This window comes from Macadamia integrifolia, unplaced genomic scaffold (assembly GCF_013358625.1).
Source record: "Macadamia integrifolia cultivar HAES 741 unplaced genomic scaffold, SCU_Mint_v3 scaffold629, whole genome shotgun sequence".
Classification (NCBI taxonomy): Eukaryota; Viridiplantae; Streptophyta; class Magnoliopsida; order Proteales; family Proteaceae; genus Macadamia; species Macadamia integrifolia.
The window spans coordinates 58,975-79,398 of record NW_024870501.1 but is presented as its reverse complement, the minus strand read 5'-3'; the positions used below and the strand labels follow the sequence as shown (position 1 = coordinate 79,398).

The 20,424-nt window shown below is 38.2% G+C and overlaps 1 protein-coding gene and 1 pseudogene across 1 annotated transcript in view; one reads left to right on the top strand and one right to left on the bottom strand.

Moving 5' to 3' along the window:
• Positions 1-14,808, top strand: part of LOC122069516 (187-kDa microtubule-associated protein AIR9) — a 40,605-nt gene extending 25,797 nt beyond the window's left edge. The window contains exons 30-38 of the mRNA XM_042633546.1: positions 2,861-2,934; positions 3,823-3,961; positions 5,287-5,468; positions 7,377-7,532; positions 9,763-9,894; positions 12,083-12,141; positions 13,270-13,302; positions 13,481-13,612; positions 14,311-14,808. Coding sequence (XP_042489480.1) covers positions 2,861-2,934; positions 3,823-3,961; positions 5,287-5,468; positions 7,377-7,532; positions 9,763-9,894; positions 12,083-12,141; positions 13,270-13,302; positions 13,481-13,612; positions 14,311-14,487 — 1,084 coding nt within the window. The 3' untranslated portion in view covers positions 14,488-14,808. The remainder of the gene's footprint in view (positions 1-2,860; positions 2,935-3,822; positions 3,962-5,286; positions 5,469-7,376; positions 7,533-9,762; positions 9,895-12,082; positions 12,142-13,269; positions 13,303-13,480; positions 13,613-14,310) is intronic.
• A 988-nt stretch (positions 14,809-15,796) lies between these two features.
• LOC122069517 lies at positions 15,797-17,758 on the bottom strand (annotated as a pseudogene).
• Positions 17,759-20,424: the final 2,666 nt, after the last annotated feature.

Here is a 20,424-nt window from a genome sequence, read left to right as displayed (position 1 = left end):
TAAAACAATAGATTTGGAGAAATCCAAGTTGAAGTAGGAAACTAGAGTTTGATGGGAAAGGATTTTTGTAATAGATTCTGAAATCAGGATTTAATAGGGATGAACATAATTGAAACTGAAACTAAAATAGAAAAAAAAATATATATAAGAAAGAAGATATATGGTTTGGAATCATTAGCTTATCTGCAATGGTGAAAAAACCACCAGTACCCCAACCTTGGAATCACCACCAATGAGCCTTCTGAATCACCCCAGCAGGGACATTCTAAATCAAAGAAGAAACCAACTCCATTCATCAAATCCACGTACAAGGCTTTAGCCCCTTACAAACTTATATGGAAGACTGAAAAACAAATTCAAACTCAAAAAATGAAAGGTCTAAACCGATCCTGAATGGATAAGGTAACTTAAACCAACTGGGAAACTGAAATCATAAGGGAAAGAGACTGAAATAAGACTGGACTCATAGAAACCTATACCAACCTAACTAATACCAGGGTTTGAGATTTCAGTATTCGACCGAAACTCTGTATGTTTCGGATTGCCATATGGTTTGGCTATTTCGGTTGTCAAATGGTCATATTTTGGCCCGAAACTTTAGAGTAACCCTAATAAGCATTTCTAAACATATTGGAACCTTTAGATTGGAAAAAACACACCCTAAATGGTAATTTGGTTTCATACCTACGTTGATAGTGTTCATCATACCCTGCTGCATACTTTCTCAAATATAGCCTATTCTTCAAATAATTTAGTGTTGCAACACATGAAATTCAATTAAAACAACTAAAATATGCATTGGGCTTGAAGAAAAATCATTTAATATTACGCAGTTAAAGTGTTACGAGTATAAGTGTAAAACCAAGTTTAAAACAGTCCCTGTGAGACTGTTCCTCCAACTCTATGTAACTGCTACATAAATTTCTGGGAACGCTCAAAACCTTTGAGGGAAAATGATGGGGTAGGCCTTAGGGAAGAGAGGGGAAATCGGAATAGCAGGGGGAGAAAGGGATCACACAATTAGATATTGCACAAATCCAACCAGGGAGGGAGAGAAATCGCATAAAGAAGGGGGAGGGGAAGAATCACTCACAGCCCAAAGGTTCTCAAACATTAACTCAATTCATCATTCTTCAAATATGTCCAATTAGAGTACATTAGCTCCTTTATATAAAGAGGGCAAACTAGCAGTCATAACCTAATTAGGAGTTAGACTCCAAGTAGGACTAGACATTACATAATGGGAGTTGGACTCCAAATAGGACTAGACTAGAATTCCAATATGGAATAGGTAACTAACTAGTCATTCACTAATAGGGAAACCTAAACTGACTAAAAACTGAAATAACAAAGGAGATGGACTCAAAACAAGACTCTAACTAAGCTAATGAATTAAATCCCGTTTTTCTACTTTTTACCCATATTTTAGGCCCATTAAAGTGGCTCATTACAAAGAAAACCCATGGGATCAAAGGCCTAACACATACATAACCCAATCCAAGGCTTATTTGCAATAAAATAAGCCCATTAAGTGACTTATCTACATCAGAAAAGCTTATCTTAAGTTTGCTCAAATGCGACAAATTGCTGCTATAGATGCATTGCAATAGTTTGCAACACTTTGTTCCATCAAGAAATGTCGGCGATTTGGCTAAAAATACCAAACCTGGGGTTTTCCCCCTCTAACAGACCTAACCACTCGAAACTCACTAAATGGGAAAAATTTTGATTAATTTTGATCAAAACAGTGCTTTTATATGCATAGTTGCCATGGCGTCGCCAAGGCGACAATTTGGCGTCCTGGCGGAAAAAGAAGTTCATGGCAGTGCTACGATTTACGTGACTCACAAATAGCGGTCGCCATTGGCTGATAGGCGTCGCCATGGACGCCAGGTCACGCCTGATTCACTAGGCGGTCGATTTTTTGTAAAACCCAGGGTGATTTTGATAGGGCTATGTTGATTTTTGATGATTTGATGTTGCTTAATGTTGGTTTTATATGTTATAGGGTATATATTGTAGCCTTATAGCATGCTAAATAACTTTAGAGAATAGGGGAAATAAAAAAGTAGCATACTAACTAACTTTACAAAATAGGGAAAATAAAAAATGGCACATGGGCGATTTGATCGCCATGGCAATGCCATAATGGGCGATTCATCGCCAAATCGATTAGCCACCCCTACACCGCCTTGGATCGATTTGACGCTTTGACAACTATTTTTATATGTACTTTTTTGTACCGAAGCCGAGTCAAAACTGAAATCTCGTCTGAAATGCTGAAATTTTGGTCAAAACCCTGCATTCCTCCAAAGTCACACCCATTTCCGTTTCGACGTCAGTTTCGCGAAATCTTGGTAGTTTTGATTGAGTTATCGAATTGACTAAAACATTTGACAAATAATATAAAGAAATTGGACTTAAACTAGACAAAATAATAAAGTAAATCCTATATTCATTCCTCCTACCCATATTGTTGGCCCATCTTATTGCAATAAAAATCCATTGGCCCAAAGGCGCAACATGCATAGAATCCAACCCAGGGCTTATTTCCACTAAAATGAGCTCAGTTTTACTGATTTTTCTGCATCTCGACTGCATCATAGATAGACTTGGGTGGAATTTAGGATTACTTGGGACTTGATTTTGGGTTGTGTTGATTTTATTTTGAATTTGTATTGTAAATTTGTTTGCTGGATAATGGTTAAGTTTTTATTGCAGAAAGTGCTTCGTTTCATTTTCCTTGATGTTCTTGTCAGATGCTTTGCCTTGGTCATTTAATTTTTTATTTGTACTTGACTACTGTTAACTTTACTTTTATCTATACCTGTTAAACAATTTTCCAAAATGTGACTTACAGCTATACCCCAGTTCGTTCGGATACAGTTGTAGGGGAACTCAGATTGTCTGAGCCAACTGGCATTATTCTTCCAGGTAACCTTTCTTTCAAAACCTCATAAAATGGACTTGCCTGTATCTTGATTATGTCTTGTATCAAATGGTGAGGTTGAATAAAAAGTGCTTTATTTATGTCCTATTTCCTGGTCTAACATCTTTCAGTAAGATTGAATGTCTCTGACTTTGATTGAATTGACTTGCATCCCCCTTGAAGCAACTTGATCAAGCTGGCTCACAAATCGGGGGAAGTTTGTTACTGAATTTATTTGGTTTATTGTCTAGTATCAAGAATTTTAAACTCCAGATGGAGAAAAAAGAAAATAAAGATGAATAGGGTAAATGTGGAATAGCTGGTAGAGTATGGCGCCGCCCTTTTGAGTCTGAAAACCAATGGAGAGGAAAGAGTTTAAAAGAAAATTACTAAAGAGTCAAGTCTGATACTTTGTTTATGAGTTTTGCTTGAATAAAGCAGTGTCAGAAATTCAGATCTGATTTTTTAGGGATCTCTTGGATTTGTTTATTCGTGCAAGAAAATCATTGACGGTTTAATAAAAAATATGGTGTGAATTTTTTAAGTGCCTATAGAAAAGTAAAAAGATAAATGGAACTATCAAAATTTCCCCGCCTAACTGAGAAACCTGGCAAACATAGTTTCCTGTCAAAAGTAGAAGAGAAATTCCAGTATGGAACTTTATTCTGCACTTTTAATAACATGGTGGGGTTGTCCCTTAATTTTTGAAGGGGGGGGTCTTCCCGTATCCCACATGGGGGCACACTGGGGCATGTTAATTGGTTTGTTAGATTCAACATTCCAACTGTAATATTCTTTCCATATAATAGAGTTACATGTGTTAATTCTGCAAACTGTTTATTAGTGGAACTTACATAGTGCTTTCTTTTCGTGTTCAAATTATTTCTTGTCAGAACTTCCAAAAATCGAAACCCTTGCTCTTACTGGAAAGGCTGTTGAAGGGGAGATACTCAGAGCTGTTGAAGATATCCCAAAGAGTGATAAACAACAACTTGTTTGGGGAAAGTATAAAAAAGATGTCAAATACCAATGGTAAGATGGCAAGTTTTTGAGATATATTCAGCGCACAGAAAGCTTAAAGTGCTTACGATGAACTATATATGGAATTTGGTATTTATTTCTTCAAGTTTTAAAGAACAAAGCTTTTGAAATTGCACAGTACTTGTTGGGGAATGCAAATTTCTAATTCATGCTGGAAGATGAGGGCCTGGTTACTGTCCCAGTTTTTTTCTTCCTGTGGTTAGATAACAGAACATAATTTCATTACCAATGGCCTTGCAGCATGCATAGGTCTTCAAAGGGCTATACAACTTCTATGCATTACAGTATCCTATATAAAGGATGCTCTAATTATTCTGCCATAGCTCACCACAAACTTGGAAGGAAGCGTTCTTGTTTCTTTATGGTGTCCTTCCTAGCCAAACTATCTTCAGGCATGAGACATAATGACCGTTCTCAGATTCCAATCAACATTGCAAGTGCCATATTTCCCTCACCCAGCTTCTCTTCATAATGCCTTTTGTTAGTTATCGAAATTCCATTAACTCTTCCATTTATGCCTTTTCTTTATTTATTTTATTTATCCATTTGAAGCTCTAATTTCCAAACTTATACTTAATGATTCACGAGTTGGAATTTAAATCTATTATCTTTCTCTGAATATATAAATAATAAAATGGGTTATTTCATAAGAAGATCATAATAATGTATTGTAATAAAATAGGTCAGGAGAATTTTGTTTTATCTTTATTTGAAAGCCAGTTTTACTCTGGATATGATTATCCAGACGCATTAGCTTTTTTTCCCAAGTTAGAATTATCTAATGAACAGTTTGTTGATTTAACCTATAGTTTAGCATCAGCTTGGTTGGAATTGTAAACTGTAACATCTAGGTGTTGGGTTAAAAGACATAACAATATTAGTGGCATTGGTTCAACTTAAGCCTTATGGATTATGAGGAACCAAATGTGCATTGAATTTGTGACTTGGACCTTGATTCAACAAAATTGGTTCCATCCCTGTCTGCATTTGTTGTCTGCAAACAAACACGGGCTTGAAGAAAATTGTTTCAATCTTTTCCCTTTGGGTGTTCTGATTTTATTCTGCAGTTATAGTTTAGTCCTTTTTGCTGTGTCAAATGCTGTGCATTGTTGGGTTGGCTGTCTCAGCTTGGTTACATTTAATTTGGTCCTCATGATACTTCATTTGGATGAGCTCTAAATTTGCATTGTCTACTGAACTTTAGCATATTCAAGCTCTGAGAATGCTCAAGATGGTAGATATGTGTGATACAGGATCATTGTGGCCATAATATTCTCTTAATCTTGCTCCACATAACATGAGTAACTATGGTGCAGGTTCTGTACATCAGACAAGGGAGATAAGACGTCTTTTGAGCCTATGCCTTCACAATGTTCGGGCTCATACAAAGTGCGATTGGAGGATATAGGTCGATGCCTGCGTTGTGATTGCATTGTTACTGATGTCTTTGGAAGGTCGAGTGAACCGGCCTCTTCAGAAACTGCTGCTGTTTTGCCAGGTCTATTACTTTTCAAGCCTCCTGATGAAATCCTCTATTTAAAATGTAATTGACATATTGCATGACATGTGAATGTTGTCCTGGGTTTCACAAGCTGATATAGACACAAGGTATATGATTCTATGAACCCCAAAAGGTAAGAACTGGGATTGATGGTGGGAATCTATGGCTTTTGAAAAAATTGAGATGCTTCAGAAATATTCTATGTGTACATACATAAGTTAGTTGTTATTTATTCTTTCTTCCAGTAATGTGTAATTTCTGTTAAAAAACATTTTGTACAGTTGTTACACATGTTCTCAAGTGCCCTTATGGTATATTATGATAGGTTGGTCTGCACTCCAGGCTTATTCTTTGAGCGGTTCTTAGGCATTATGGGGGATAGGGAGGGATGCAAGCCCATTGAAAATTTTTTCTCTCTGAAAAAATTTTAACCTCTTATCATAAATACTATACCTGAGAGGGCAACTATTTTAACTGCTCCCCCAACCCCTTCATCTCAACAGAAGATTTCCCCAATGATTCCCTGGCTGCAACACGATGCACATTTGACTATTATCTTTCTTCTGTTTTTGGGTGTGAACTGAACTATGGTAAGACTGCCAACTGCCAACTGCCAACTGCCAACTGCCAATTCCATAATGGGATTAATGTAGAGTAATCACAAACCAGAAAAATCCAGCTAGAGATTAGTACCAACAGGATCGCAGAATGGAGAACGTAGGATATGGAGCTAACCAGAACAGAACACAAAACTAGGTCTAATAGAAAATAGAAGAATTGATAGAACAGGCATGAATCCACCAATCCCATGAAAAGAATCCATTCTGCCACTAAAGAATTTACCTTAGCCTTGACTTGGGATCCACCAAACACACTATTGAATCAATTGCTGGCAAAGACTCAGAACACTGAACTGATATATTACTTCAAATCATTGGGGGGCCGTGGGCCTTACATCTGTTTTTAGTGTAAGCTAACCCAAGTAGGATAGCATCAGAAGTGGTTATAGATAAGCTTATTGAAAAGAAAAGCAATACAAAATTGCATTTTAATAGGACTGGACATCTCATTGACCAGCCATAATAGGTCCCCTAATCGACTGGAAGTTTGCCACTAGACATTGAGATAAAGCTGGAAATATAGCACCCCTTTAATCTAGCCAAGATTATATAAGGAAATAGTAATATAATTAAAAGAAAAAAAAGGAACACTAGGACCCCTTCATAACTAACTGATAAATCCCGTATTCCTACCTCCTACCCATATTTAGGCCCATTAAAGTGGTTTGATACAACAAAAAATCCCTTGGTTCTAAGGCCCAACACATATCTCAAGGATCATTTTCACTAAAATAAATCCACTTCTGTGATTTATTTGCACAAGGGGATTTTTCATCAACATGATCTCTTCTTGTGATCTAGATCTTGAGCACTGGTGGGAGAGAGTTTCAATCTTTTTGTAATGATTTTATTGTTGCTAGTAATTCCTTGTGCTAATTAGGTAGAAAAGTAATAGGCACCTAAAATTCGAGTTGGTAGTCAAGAAAGATAAATATCATTGGCAAGTTGGTAGTGTTGTGGTTCTTTTGGAGAAATGTGCCACTCTATTGATGCAGATGAGCCACAGGTGTTGTAAATAGGGAATCAGTTGTATGTGGGCCCATAACTTATGTTGTTGCCCCTACTTGAGGGCCTCTTTATTGTCTATTGTCTAGCTATTTGTTTATTTCTCTATTCTCTTATAAAGAAAGGGGTTTCTAAAGTTTATGACTTGAGTTTGTATGCATGCTTTTCTGTAGGATGCTTAATGTTGTGGTTATTGTATGTCAGGATGCACTAAATCTTCATTTGTGGTTGTAGTTTTTCTTTAAATATTATATGCATTCTGTACCATGTAACTTTTCAGGGATTCCCAAAATTGATAAACTGGAAATTGAAGGGAGGGGTTTCCACACCAATCTATATGCTATTCGTGGAATTTATAGTGGTGGAAAGGAAGGCAAAAGCAGAATTCAGTGGCTTAGATCAATGGTTGGAAGTCCTGATCTAATCTCCATACCTGGTATGCTGAATTTTTTGAACACTGTAGTCATGGTGAAGGTCATGCTCCTTTTGGGTTTCTTTTTCTTTAGTTTTGGTGGTTGAAAATATGATCAATGTGAAATCCCTGAAAGATCAAACAATGTACAGTGAATACTTGCTATACAACAGACAGTACAAATAAATCCTGTAGTGACGCCTTGATGCAGTGGCATTGGAGTGGCTGGATAGACAATAAAATTTGGAAACCCTAGCCTAAGAGGTTGAATCCATTCTCTAAGCTGTTGGGTTCAAGTTTGGGCCCAAATAAGGCATGTGGGTGGTAATTAGATAGTCCATGTTTAGTTGGGGGAATTCTTATAACTGCTTTAAATTCCAGGGGCATTATTATGATTTATTTTTATTTGTGAGGCCCAATGACTAGTAGTGAAGTTTATCTAAAGTGTGTCTACTTAATGCTAGTTTAGTTAATGTTAATGTTTAAATCCATATGGTTGCTTTGTGGTTATTTAGTTCTGTTAGAATTTGTTTGAAGTGTCAAGTTTACTCAGACCCCATTTATATATATATATATATATATATAGGAAAAAGAAACATGCTGGTCTGGTGCAAGAAACGCCTGGACACTGCCCCCACCCCTGTGTGCGCTGAAGATGCTCCCGACTGTGCTCTTATTGGCCCACTGGTCTGGCGTTTGCTGTGCCAGACCGGTAGGATTCTCTCACTCTATATATAAGGATGTAACCCTCCCAATTAATCGACACAGTTGAAGGTCATTTATAAAAGTGTGGGCTGTGGACGCTTCCCATTCTCTTCTCTTTTCTTCCAAGTTACTGCTTATGGATACTGTTAACAGTCCCAAAATAGTCAGTTATCTCTTCTCTTTCTTCTTTTCTTAATTCTCTATTTCTACTTTTCTTTCCTTGCCACGTGATTCCCTACTTTGTCTAGATCAGTTCCTGGCAGACATTGCTGAAGGTTATCTACCACCTGGGTTCAGTGATTTTAATTATGTTCTATTACTTGAAAATCAACTTCTGATCTGTCTGTTATTCTATCCTGGAAATGTTCTCAGATTTCAGATTTAAAAAACTGATCTGCAATTCAGTTCTCTGCATTACTTTTGATCTGTTTCTGGATCTGTATCTTACTATTCTGTTTCTTCTTTCATCTCTTTCTCTGTTTTTCAGATCTGAAATTCTATTTATCCTGTAATTTGTTACCTAAATGGCTAAACCAGCATTAACTTTTCCTATTAATTTCCTTTTCTGTTTATTTACCTGAACCTGTTTTATCATTGTCAAATTCTGTTATTAGCTGTTTTATACTACAGTACAACTTGGGCCTGTTTGCATTTGTTATTCATATACTTTGGATATCAGACTGCATAACACGTAATCTATGTAATGATTCCTCATAAGAGGAGTTCCTGTTTGGTCCTCTGCTGATAACTTTTATGCATTATACATCGCATGGGCAGCTGCTGGTGGGACCTTCCATATTCTGCTCAATGTTACCCAAAGCTTGGGACAGCCAGCATGGCACAAGCTCCCCATTAATTTCTCCATCATCACTCAACTGCTGATAAGGGAAAGCTGAGTTTGGGTGGATTGCCTTTTATCCACTGCAACTGTGAAAAAGGAAGATTTTTTTACATCTATACCCATTCGATGATGAGCCTTTGCTTGGTTAGCTCCTCAAGTTTGATCTCTACAAGAAATTGAATCCGAGAGTGTCCATGGAATGAATTCCAGGCTCTGGCCAATATGAAGTGCTGCCTAGCATTTCAATGGCCTAATTTATTATAATTTTTATAAATTCCTTGTTACTATGGAGTTTTGTATGCCATTTGTTATTGATTAGAGTGCCCTTGTTCAAGATATTCTCTTTTTTCCCCCTTTCTCTTATTATTATTATTATTATTATTATTATTTTTTTTTTTTGGAATTCTACATTTCAATTAGAAATTGTTGTGATTATGTTCTTTCTGTATTTTAGTAAACATCTATCATTCTGGATGCAATATTTTATTATGATAACTGTAATATCATTCTGTTATTAGGCAATATTTTATTACAATAGAAACAGTATATACATAGAGAAGTATTCAAAAACATATAACATACATCATTACATCTATTCATTAGAGCTCAAATCTCCAGAACACTCCACCTACTGCTGCCAAAATCTATTAGACTTGCTGCCAAATTTTCATTTTCACTTGTTTGATAGAAAAATTTGTGTTATTGCAGGTGAGACTGGGAGGATGTACGAAGCTAATGTAGATGATGTTGGGTACAGGCTGGTGGCAATTTATACTCCTGTGAGGGAGGACGGAGTTGAAGGACAGCCTGTTTCTGCATCGACAGACCCAATTGCTGTTGGTAAATTCTGGGCTTCATCTCCTAACCATTCTCTCTCTCTCTCTCTCTATATATATATATATATATATGTACTGCAAGAGGCTCTCGCCACTGCAGGGTCTGGGGAGGGGTCATAATATACGCAGCCTTAACCCCCATTTTGTGGAGATGCTGTTTCCTGCCTTGAACCTGCAACCACTACGTTGCAATCGAGCAACCTTAACGTCGTGTTGAGGCCCGCCTATATTACAAAATTTATTTGAGATTGCATCTCCTTTCCTAGTTAAGAAAATTGCCGCTGCAGTTTATTGATAATCTTTGTGTAGAAACTTTCTGTAAACTAGACATTTTTGTGGGGATAACCAAACATTTTTTTGTTTGGAAATTATTTTTCCCATCCATGAAAATTTCTTTATTTTCAAGGAGAAATTGTTTCTTGGAGTCATTTTTCTAATTTTTGTGTGCATGTGGGTGGGGGCCAGTCTTCTTCTCTTGACTCACAGTCTAGTTAAAACTTGTTTATTTGTATTGGAATATTTGAAATCATGGATTGCGGGATTCGAGCTGTGATTTTATTTATTGATTTTCTTGATACCGGATCCTTTTTTGATTGAGTGGAGGATCTTGGCTGTTGTAATCCCAGCCTTCTTGTGAGTTTGTTTTCTTTGAAATTGCAGTCAATCCTCAATATTTTCGATTTCTTGGTCATTCTTTATCGTGATCTTGGATTGTTGCAAATTCTTCATCATTTGCTATTTGGGCCTTGATTACAACATATAAACTATTTCTTGGAATACAAATTAGAAGACATGTTACTTAAACCCTGACTGTACCTTGGAAAAGGATAGAGAACTGAACTTCTGATATATGTTTCTCAAGTTTGGCTGAACTCCAGCTGCGTTGGCCTCATTTGAAGATGCCTTAATCCCCATCCTTTTTTAAACTGATTTAGCCCTGTACCTTTCCATAAATTCCTAAGTCCCAACCAATCCCAAATCTACGGAAGAGTAACTTTACATTAATTGACTCAACTGTCTGATGAGAATCAGATCTGACTGGTCACTTAAGAAAGATGAAACCAGAATTAAAAGGATGCCAGAATTGCTAGTTGTTTGGAGGCTGGGATAGGCTTTTTCCTGTTTAGGAGATTATTCTGGACTAGTCTAGATCAGCCATAATAAATCTAGTCCTAGTCTCAGTCAAAGAAGGGTCACAAGTAATTATCGTATGTGTGGGGGAACATGAAAAGCATTGACTAGTTAGTTACATATATTATCCAAAGTTCTATAGTCTTGAAGATATTATTTCAGTCAACAAGTCAGTTTTATTAACGGGAGTCTAGAATCCTCCTAGCCACTCAACAAGGGGGCTGTCTGTAAGCATTTTGGAGCAAGTTTAATGAAAGATTTCTCGTGTTGCTACTGCTAAGCCACTGCCTCTAAGTCACCGCTTCATTCTTCAACATGCATGTGGTCAGAGCCCCCACTTTATAATCCTGTATTACCAACCAAACACCCTACCCCGTATACTACAGTCCTAATATTTCCCCACCTTATATTAGATGTTGCTTGGCCTGGGCTACATCAATTCTGGAGGAGTAATACCTAAGCTTAGGGGTACCCTAACCTTGTGAGAAGGTTGTGTATGTGTGTATGTTCCTGCTTCCTACCTCTGACCTAAATCTGCAGGTACATTTACCCATGCCAACTCTCTAACCATTTTTCTGCAATCTGTATCCTATGACCTGCAGCACAATGTTTGAAATTTGCAATTTCCCACTCTAGATGGTTTTTTTTTTTTTTTCTTTCTTTTTCTCCATATTCCTTCCTTTTCGTGGGATTTCTCTTTGCAATTGTTCCAACTTTGCTAATGGCGTCAGAACAGAGAAAGGACTTGAATTAAACTGGTGAGTTGGAGTCAATGTGAGTGCTTTTAGGGGCAACTCAATATCCTAGTGGTTTGAAGATCTTTCATGAATGCAAAATCTTTGTGAATAGCTTAGTAACAGAATCGTTTCAGGCTCTTTTTTGTTCTCCTTTCCCCTTCCTTTTTTAATAGATTACGCATTTCTATTATTTTATTGGGGTTTTCCAGTTTTAATTAAGATAATAGTTGGTACAAGCCTCACAATATCTTCATTCTTTCTCTTCCCCCCCCCCCCCCCCCCCGGCGGGGTACTTATTGGATTTGACCTGTTATCTTCTTGCAGAGCCTGCTGTACTTAAAGAAGTAAAACAGAAGCTAGATCTTGGTGCTGTGAAATTTGAGGTGAGATTACTATTTAACCGAATCTGATGCTTTCTTGGTTGGTTCTTTATCTTGCCTTAAGGGGAAAGAAGTGAATGTAACTTTCTCTGATTGATTGTATTTGATCAAGGAAACACCTTATTACTTACGTGTAGTATTAAATTGAGAAAACAATCATGGGTGGATTGGAAATTGGTAATATTAATTTTAGAGTATTAAAATCTGTTGTAGCTGAGTTATTGATAGGTTTCAATTTTGTTTTATGATGGATTAGTAATGGTGAATCCGCCCCAGAACACTAAGAAGCTCTGTAGGAAATAATAAATATAAGAAGATTTTCATCCTTTCAAGATACTTCCTATGAAAATAAATTAAGAAGCTACACAAGAACTAATAGGGATTATTATGTGGAGATTATTTTTTTTTCCTTTTGAAGTATATCTGAAAAGTGCATTGGCACCCGCTTTTACACTGAATTTTCTTGTGCAAGGCCTGTGACCTCCTTGTACTCTTTTGTACCTAGTTTGACCAATGCTGTTGCTGGAGAATTCAACTCTTATGAATGTCAGAGATTGTCTGGTTATGAGCAATTCTCTATAATATTTTTATAGCAGCCCTTTGTTGTTTGTTTTGACTTGAACAAAAAATGTTGAGTTTTGTGAAATCATTTGGATCTATCATCAGATGGTGATGGGGCTTCTTTATTTAGAGAATTTGATGATGTTCAGAGGATTTATAAGTGAAGCAATCTCTTTTCCAAGATAACTGTTAATATGCAAATTTTGTGTATTTATACTATCATACTGGCGTTCTTAAAAGACTTAAGTCTGTTGCAATTCCCTCATTTTATGCTTTTCGAAAAGAGAAAAGCATCATCATTTCAAGCAATTTTTATTAAAAGAATAAATAATTGCGTTATAAAATGTAAATTGCATCTGATAATGATAGAAAGGGGGGATATTTCAATCTTATAGACCGTGAAAGACTTGGTGTGGACACTACTGTTTTTTGGTATCTAGTGGTAGTTGTATGTATATTACTTTAAGAGTTAATACACATTATTCTGTTTTATGACATGATATGAAGGATAAAATTTAACTTTCATTTAAGCTTGTTGACACACTTTTTTGTTGCTTTTGATGGAAGCAGGTATTGTGTGACAAGGACCGTTCTCCGAAAAAGGTGCTGAATCTTTTCTTTTTTACTCAGTAGTTGTAGGTTTTAGTAATAAGGATCCTTGTAGCCGAAGCCATTTAGTTGGAATAAGGCTGAGTTGCATTGAGGTGTCTTCTAGTATTATCGTACTCCAGCTGTTTTCTTTGTTCTGTACTTGGTCAAGTGATTCTTTTTGATATTGCAGGTTCTTGGAGTCGGGAGTCTTGAAAGGAGAATTTTAGAAGTCAATAGAAAGCGAGTCAAGGTTGTCAAGCCTGGATCCAAGACTTCCTTCCCAGCAACCGAAATCCGAGGAAGTTATGCTCCTCCCTTCCATGTAAGTTATCAGAAATCAAGATAACATACAACTTCTTCAGTGGTCAACTGCATTTGTGTTCTTAGTGTCTTGGTGGATCAATGCAAGTCAAAACCTGATGAAACAGGAATCTGGAATTATATATTAATACAAATCTGGTCTGTAATGTGGGAATGCTAGGAATCAATGCACTGCATCATCTCCGAAGCTCAATTAATCATGTAACCTAATGAAGAAATGACCATAGAAATTTGATGTAGGAGCTTCTTGCAGGCCTTTTATGGACCTAGTTAATATGCCAAAAGACCGCTGAATGAAATGCATCACTTAGTGAGGCCTCAAACCATTTGTTGTTGTAACATCCAGCATGCCCTGCAGCTGGTATTGGCAAAGCCCCTTTCTAGGTGCACAGACAGTGGCCTCAAATCCAAGTAGATCTCTCGACCTTTTGGAACGTGTTCCTGATTGAATTCACTACTCAATGGAGGTCCCATTGTCCATGGTCTGCGATTGGATGAATCTGTAAGGCATTATTTTTTATGGACATAAAATATCTGCCAAATGCCTATAGCTGATGGCACACTGTTAAGACAGGCTCTGTACTACATGAAATTGTGAAACTGGTTCCATCCTCTATGACTATCAGAAGTGGTAACAGATTCATGTGTACATGATGCAATGATGCATGGTGAATGTATCTGAACATTGGTATTGTGCAGGTGGAGCTTTTCCGTATTGACCAACATCGACTGCGAATTGTAGTGGATAGAGAAAATGAAGTGGACCTGATGGTACAAACTCGGCAAATGCGTGATGTAATTGTCCTTGTCATTCGTGGCTTTGCTCAGAGATTCAACAGTACCTCCCTTAATTCCCTTCTAAAAGTAGAGGCATAAAAGTCTGTTCAGGAGAAGAACCAAAAGAAGTACGGAATCACTGGAGCAGTAGAATTACCACTTCTGGGATGAAGTACGGGTGCAGATACCTCCTTTTATTGTTAATTATTCTTGATTTAGTTTCACTACATCATTGTGATTATTATTATTATTTTTTTTCGCGGGTTGTGTCAAATAGGGTTTTTTTTTTCTTTGGTAAATGTGTCAAATAGGGTTTGCGGTGCTGATTGTAAATTTTTGTGAATCTTAAACTATGACATTTTTGTATTTCCAAGTATTCATAGGTTCAAGATAAGGCCTTGGGTTGCCATCAAATCATTATTTTTGTGTAGCGTATCTTTTCTTTGTTCATTCCTTTAAGCCATGAAATTATCATTCTTGTGTAATTCGTACATATCGATCCTTTCTCATTGCCTTGACATGTTAATCTTGTCTGGATCATTTGTTCATCGGGAACTCAGATGTTATGTTCAGTAGTTCATGTCATTAAGATCAAGTAAAATAATATTGGATAATAGCTTTTGTTCTTGGGTGAGGTAGATTATTCTTACGCATGGCAGTGTTTGCTTGGCCCAAATTTTGTGAAGATGTTCAAATCATAGTAAAATTATGACTAATCTAAATTCTTCACGAGTTAATTTAATGCTTTAAAAATTAGTTGAAAAGGTCAATCCAATTTGACTGCTGAAGCAAAAAAAAGGTAGGACACTATGCGTGGGTTGGTTATGTGGTTGAGGTAGATCAATTTGAATTGTGGCCGAGGGAATTCCCATCTACTGAACAGTTGGAATGTTATGGTGGAATTTGTTACCTCATTACCCTTGTGTCTTTTTTAAATTATGATCGCCATGGTCAATGGACTGTACCAAAACATATATTAACCTGTTTTGGTTTACTGTTGGAGCAGAAATTGAATAAATATATATTTTTAAAACCCGGACCTGGATCCTTTCCAGCGTGGCAGAGTCCAGCGTGCATTGGATGGCTGGCAGCATCAGGCACACACCTTCAACCATCGGATGGGCACTCGAGGGAATCTGGTTCCTTAAAACCCTGGCCCCAGATAGAATCCACAATTTGGTTAACTGCATCAAGTGAGTTCCATAGGAAGACTTTCATGAAAGAAGACTTTCATGAAAGAAGTTTGAACTAATGGGGGAAGAAGGCTTGAGACCAAGCTTCCCCAACATAAATAGAATCATATATAACACTTTATAAAGCTAACTCTAATGGGGAAAAGGCTTGAGACCAAGCTTCCCCAAAACAAAGAGAATCATAAATAGCACTTCAAAAGCTAACAACTCCTGCTTCTACCTCACTTATCACCCTACTCCCTCCTCAAAATATCAAGCAACCACTGGTTCTACAATCCCTGCTTCACAATTCCTCATTCCACTTCTATCTGCTTCACCTTCAGCCTCCTTTGCTGCATCATATGATGCATGAAGCCCCACAAAGAAGTAATATATAAGCAACACCACCGACCAAATGCCAAATCTTACAAAAGATGGCACATCAATTGAACCCAACAAGAACACTTCAACAGCAATAGAGATTGATGGCAACCATGGAAACCATGGCACACCCCAAAGCTTTGATCTCTTTGCCTCCTTAACCTTTAATTTCAAACCCAATGTAGCCAAGAACCAAAAAGGCAAAGTCACCACATACCCAATCCACCCTTCACTAACCGCCCAATACACCGCCGTTGCAACTGAAGACCCAATGATCAATCCCAAGAACCCAATAAGCATATGCCGGTCATTCTTCGTCGTTTCTCCGGTCACATAGTATCGCCTCACGAGCAGCGCTACAGCGACTAGTGCAAAGATGAATAGTTTTGAGATTGAGAGAAGGTTGGCTAGCACTCCAAGATCAGTAAACAAGGCAACGATGCAATTGGCAACGGTCATCACGATCGTGGCATTCATCGGTGTCCCTGTCTTTTCATTAATGGCGGCGAGCCATGGCGGCGCCATGTGGGTAAAGTACCTAGCTTGACCAATGATGTTAGCCAATAGAACAGTAATCCCTTCCAATGCCCCCAGAGCTACAATGTACTTCATCCAATTCAACCCAACTGCCTGAAACGCCATTGTATATGGGGCATCGAAGTCGATCATGGTGTACGGCTGCATAAGGCAGAGTGTCACTGCAAGATGGCAGTAGACCACTACAGTGATCACCATTGATCCAATAAGCCCAAGGGTATATCTCGACCTGGGTTTTTTGGTTTCCTCAGCCATGGTTGCAACTCCATCGAATCCTACAAAAGCGAAGAAAAGCACAGCAGAGGCCTTGAAGATGCCACGAACACCGATAGGGGCGAAATTAATGGAGAAATTGGAAGGGTTGGTCTTGGTAAACCCAACAATGGCTATGAATAGGAGAACTGTAATGTGGCTAATTGAAGCGATTATATTGAATCGAGACGATCCTTTAGTGCTTAAAATCGCTGCGAAACCGATTATAATGGAGATGAGAACTGCAATTGGATCGAGGTGGTTATAGTCCTCGCCAAGGGCAGAGACGTTAATGGGGAAATCGCTAGGGCTGTGTTTACATAAGGTAGCGAAGTAAGAAGTCCATGAACGAGCCACACTGGCGCCGGCGACGATGTATTCGAATAAGATATTGCCGGCGGCGATAAATGTGACGAAGTCGCCTAGTTCTACGCTGCTGTAAGCGAAGGAGCCACCTGCCACGGGGATCTCGACGGCAAATTCGGTTTAGCAGAGGACGGAGAGGAGCGCGGAGATGCCGGAGGCTAAGAAGGAGAGGAAGAAGGCTGGTCCAGCTTGGTTCCGGGAAGTGAGGCCGGTGAGGAGTGAGGACGAAGATACCTGCGCCCATTACGGAGCCAATACCGAACCAAAGGATGTCCCACCTGGTGAGGGTCTTCCTCATGGAATGGTGGCTTCTAGATCGAATTTGATTGAGTTCCGTGTCATCGAGGGATCTAGCGAGGAGACGGTCTTTGAGTCTGGTTTTGGATTCTCGGAGGGCCTTGAGGTAATTGTCCCAGCTTTTGAAGGATTCCTCTGGGAGGAAATTGTCCTTACTGCACCACCAGCTTCGGCCACCGGTGGTGGTGATGGCGCCGCCTGTTTCGGTGGTAGCCACCATTTCCAGATTAACTCTGCACTCTCGAGAGGTGAAACTCTACATTTTACAAGAGTCACCAATTGATCGAAATGGTTTACTTTAGAAGTTGAGTTCCATAGAACGTTTAGGTGAACGTATATGAAGGGATGATAGATATATTTGTAAAGACTGGATTTGGATGTAATCCTATTGATATTTTCACTAAATGGTAAATGAAATATAAATACAATAAAATGGAGCAATTATTTTCGTAAGATTCATGGATCAATTATCTCCATAAGATTTGAAAAGTTTTCTAGAACTGTTCCCTATAGTTACTAATATATTTCCTATCTTATCTCCATAATGAAGATACATATATATACAAATATAGCTGATCTCTATAATGAGTCACTGCCAATTCATTCATTGTAGACAACTAAGACTCCCCTTAAGGTGGAGCATGAAGGTCTCAAATGCCCAACTTGGACTTGAGATGTTGAAATTGAGCCCGACCAAGTGATTTTGTGATCGGCCAATTGATTGGTTGAAGCTATCTTGGAAGTGCAAATCAGTCTTTTTTTGCAGTTACTCACGAACGACATGATAGTCGATCTCGATGTGTTTTATCCACTCGTGATAAACTGGGTTGGCAGCAATATGAAGCGCTACTTGGTTATCACAATATAGAGTAATACCTTTTTGAGACGGCAAGCCTATATCCCTTATAAGATATGAGAGCCAAGTAATTTTACAAGTAGCAACCGCCATTGCTCTGTACTCGGCTTCAGCAAAAGAGCGTGACACAGTGTTTGTTTATTTATTTTTGTTTTCCAAGAGATCAGACTAGAGCCAAGAAGAATGCAATAGCCTGTTTCGAAATGTCTGGTCATTGGGTAGCTTGCCCAATGTGAGTCACAGAATGCCATCAAACGAAGGTCATTGTTGGCATGTAGGAGAATACCTTGACTAGAAGTGCCTTTAGATACCTAATAAACGGTGTGCAACCTCTAGATGTGGTTGGTGTATAAATTGGCTCAAAATGTTGACCGTGTATACAATATTAGGCCGTGTAACAGTGATGTAAATTAAGCAAAAAATAACAACGATATGGGGCTGGATTAGAATGAATATGACTTGTTGAATCAGAGAGCTTCAGGCTTAATTCCATTCGGAAATCTGCTGGTCTAGCACCAATGAGCCCACAATCATTGTGGATATCAAGGGTGTTCTTCCAATGGCAAAGATAGAGCCTTTTTTGGGAGCGGGCAACCCCTATGCCGAGAAAATATTTAAGGGTTCCAATATTTTTGGAATGAAACTTAGTACAAATGCGAGCCTTGATATCCTGTAGCAAAGTATCATCAGAAATTGGTGGTTTTTTGTGCAATAGAAGTTCATGGGGAGTTTTTCCCTTGAGCATAGGGGGTAGCCGTGTAGGTAAACGGTTTATTAATTAACAGATGGAAAAAACACATTCATCCCTAAAAGGTAGAAGAAGATTGGCTTGAAAACGAAGAGCTCTGGCAATGTTAAGAACATGGGGATGTTTATGCTCCACAATGCCATTTTGGTATAGAGTGTAAACCCAGCTTGATTGTTGAAGAACGCCCAATGTTTGAAAAAAGATTAAACGTGTCCGTATAAAAAATTCCCAAGCATTGTTTGATCGAATCTGACAAATAGAAGTATTAAACTAAGTTTTGATTAGGGTAAGAAAATACTGAATGATGAAATTAGCTTCCGTTTTGTGGTTCATTAAGTAAACCCATGTATAGCGGGAATAGTCATCAACTATAAATAACGAGCACTAGAAAGTGAGAGTGTAAGGCCCCCAAATGTTGGCATGAATTAATTCAAAACAACATTTAGTAGAAATCATACTATATGGAAATGGCAATCGCTATTGTTTTGCAAGTGGACAAACAATGTAAACATCCTTATTTGATAACAAAATAGTAGCATCTAGGTGGTGTAATTTGGCAAGAAAGGTAAGGGAGCAATCACGAGTCTCCAATGCTAAAAATCGAACTTGGGAGGAGATGTGGTTGTAGAGGCCATAGGAGGAGAAGACTCCAAGTAGTAAAGACCACCATGTCTTTTATCCATCGCATAAATCGTCTTCATCTGTTGGTCCTAAAAACGACAAGAGTCATGAAGGAAAATAATTAGACAATTAGTTTGGGCGGTGAGTTTACTAAAAGATAATTACTAAATTTAAAAGAGGAGAAGTAGAGTAAGTTATTAAGAGGAAGATGGGAAAATAGGGGTACAGTACCAACCCTAGGTTCTGGTGCAGTGGACTCATTCGATAACCTTATAGGAATGAGGTAATGCAAGAAGAGCTATACATGCTTCATTGGCCAGTGGGCAGGGATTACCAGTGGGGAGAAGAGAAAGGAGCTATTGGATTTGCTCCGTAGAAATGGAAGGAAGAGCAGCAGTGAGTGGGACAGATTCGCCGGACTGGGACATATTCGAAGCAGGGTAACGGGCGGAGGCATTGCTATGAGAGTAAGTGGGATTGTTGTGAGACTTGGCCTTCGCACATATTCTAATAGTGTCAATGAACCCAAGTTTGTCCTTTGCTTGGAGTGCCATGGTAATGGCACGGCTCCATGTGGGGAAGTTGTCAGTTGTCACTAGTGAGAGATTGTGTAACAAGGGGAGTGCCCAGGTGATCAGAGTTGGGAAGAAAATAAGGTGAAGTAGGGTCAGGTGGGTTGGTTGTTGGAGTTGCCATTAGAGAGGAAAAAATAAGGTGAAGAAAGATCGATTGTTAGGCTGATACCATGTAAAGACAGGATTTGGATGTAATATGATTGATATTTTAACTAGAATATAAATAAAATA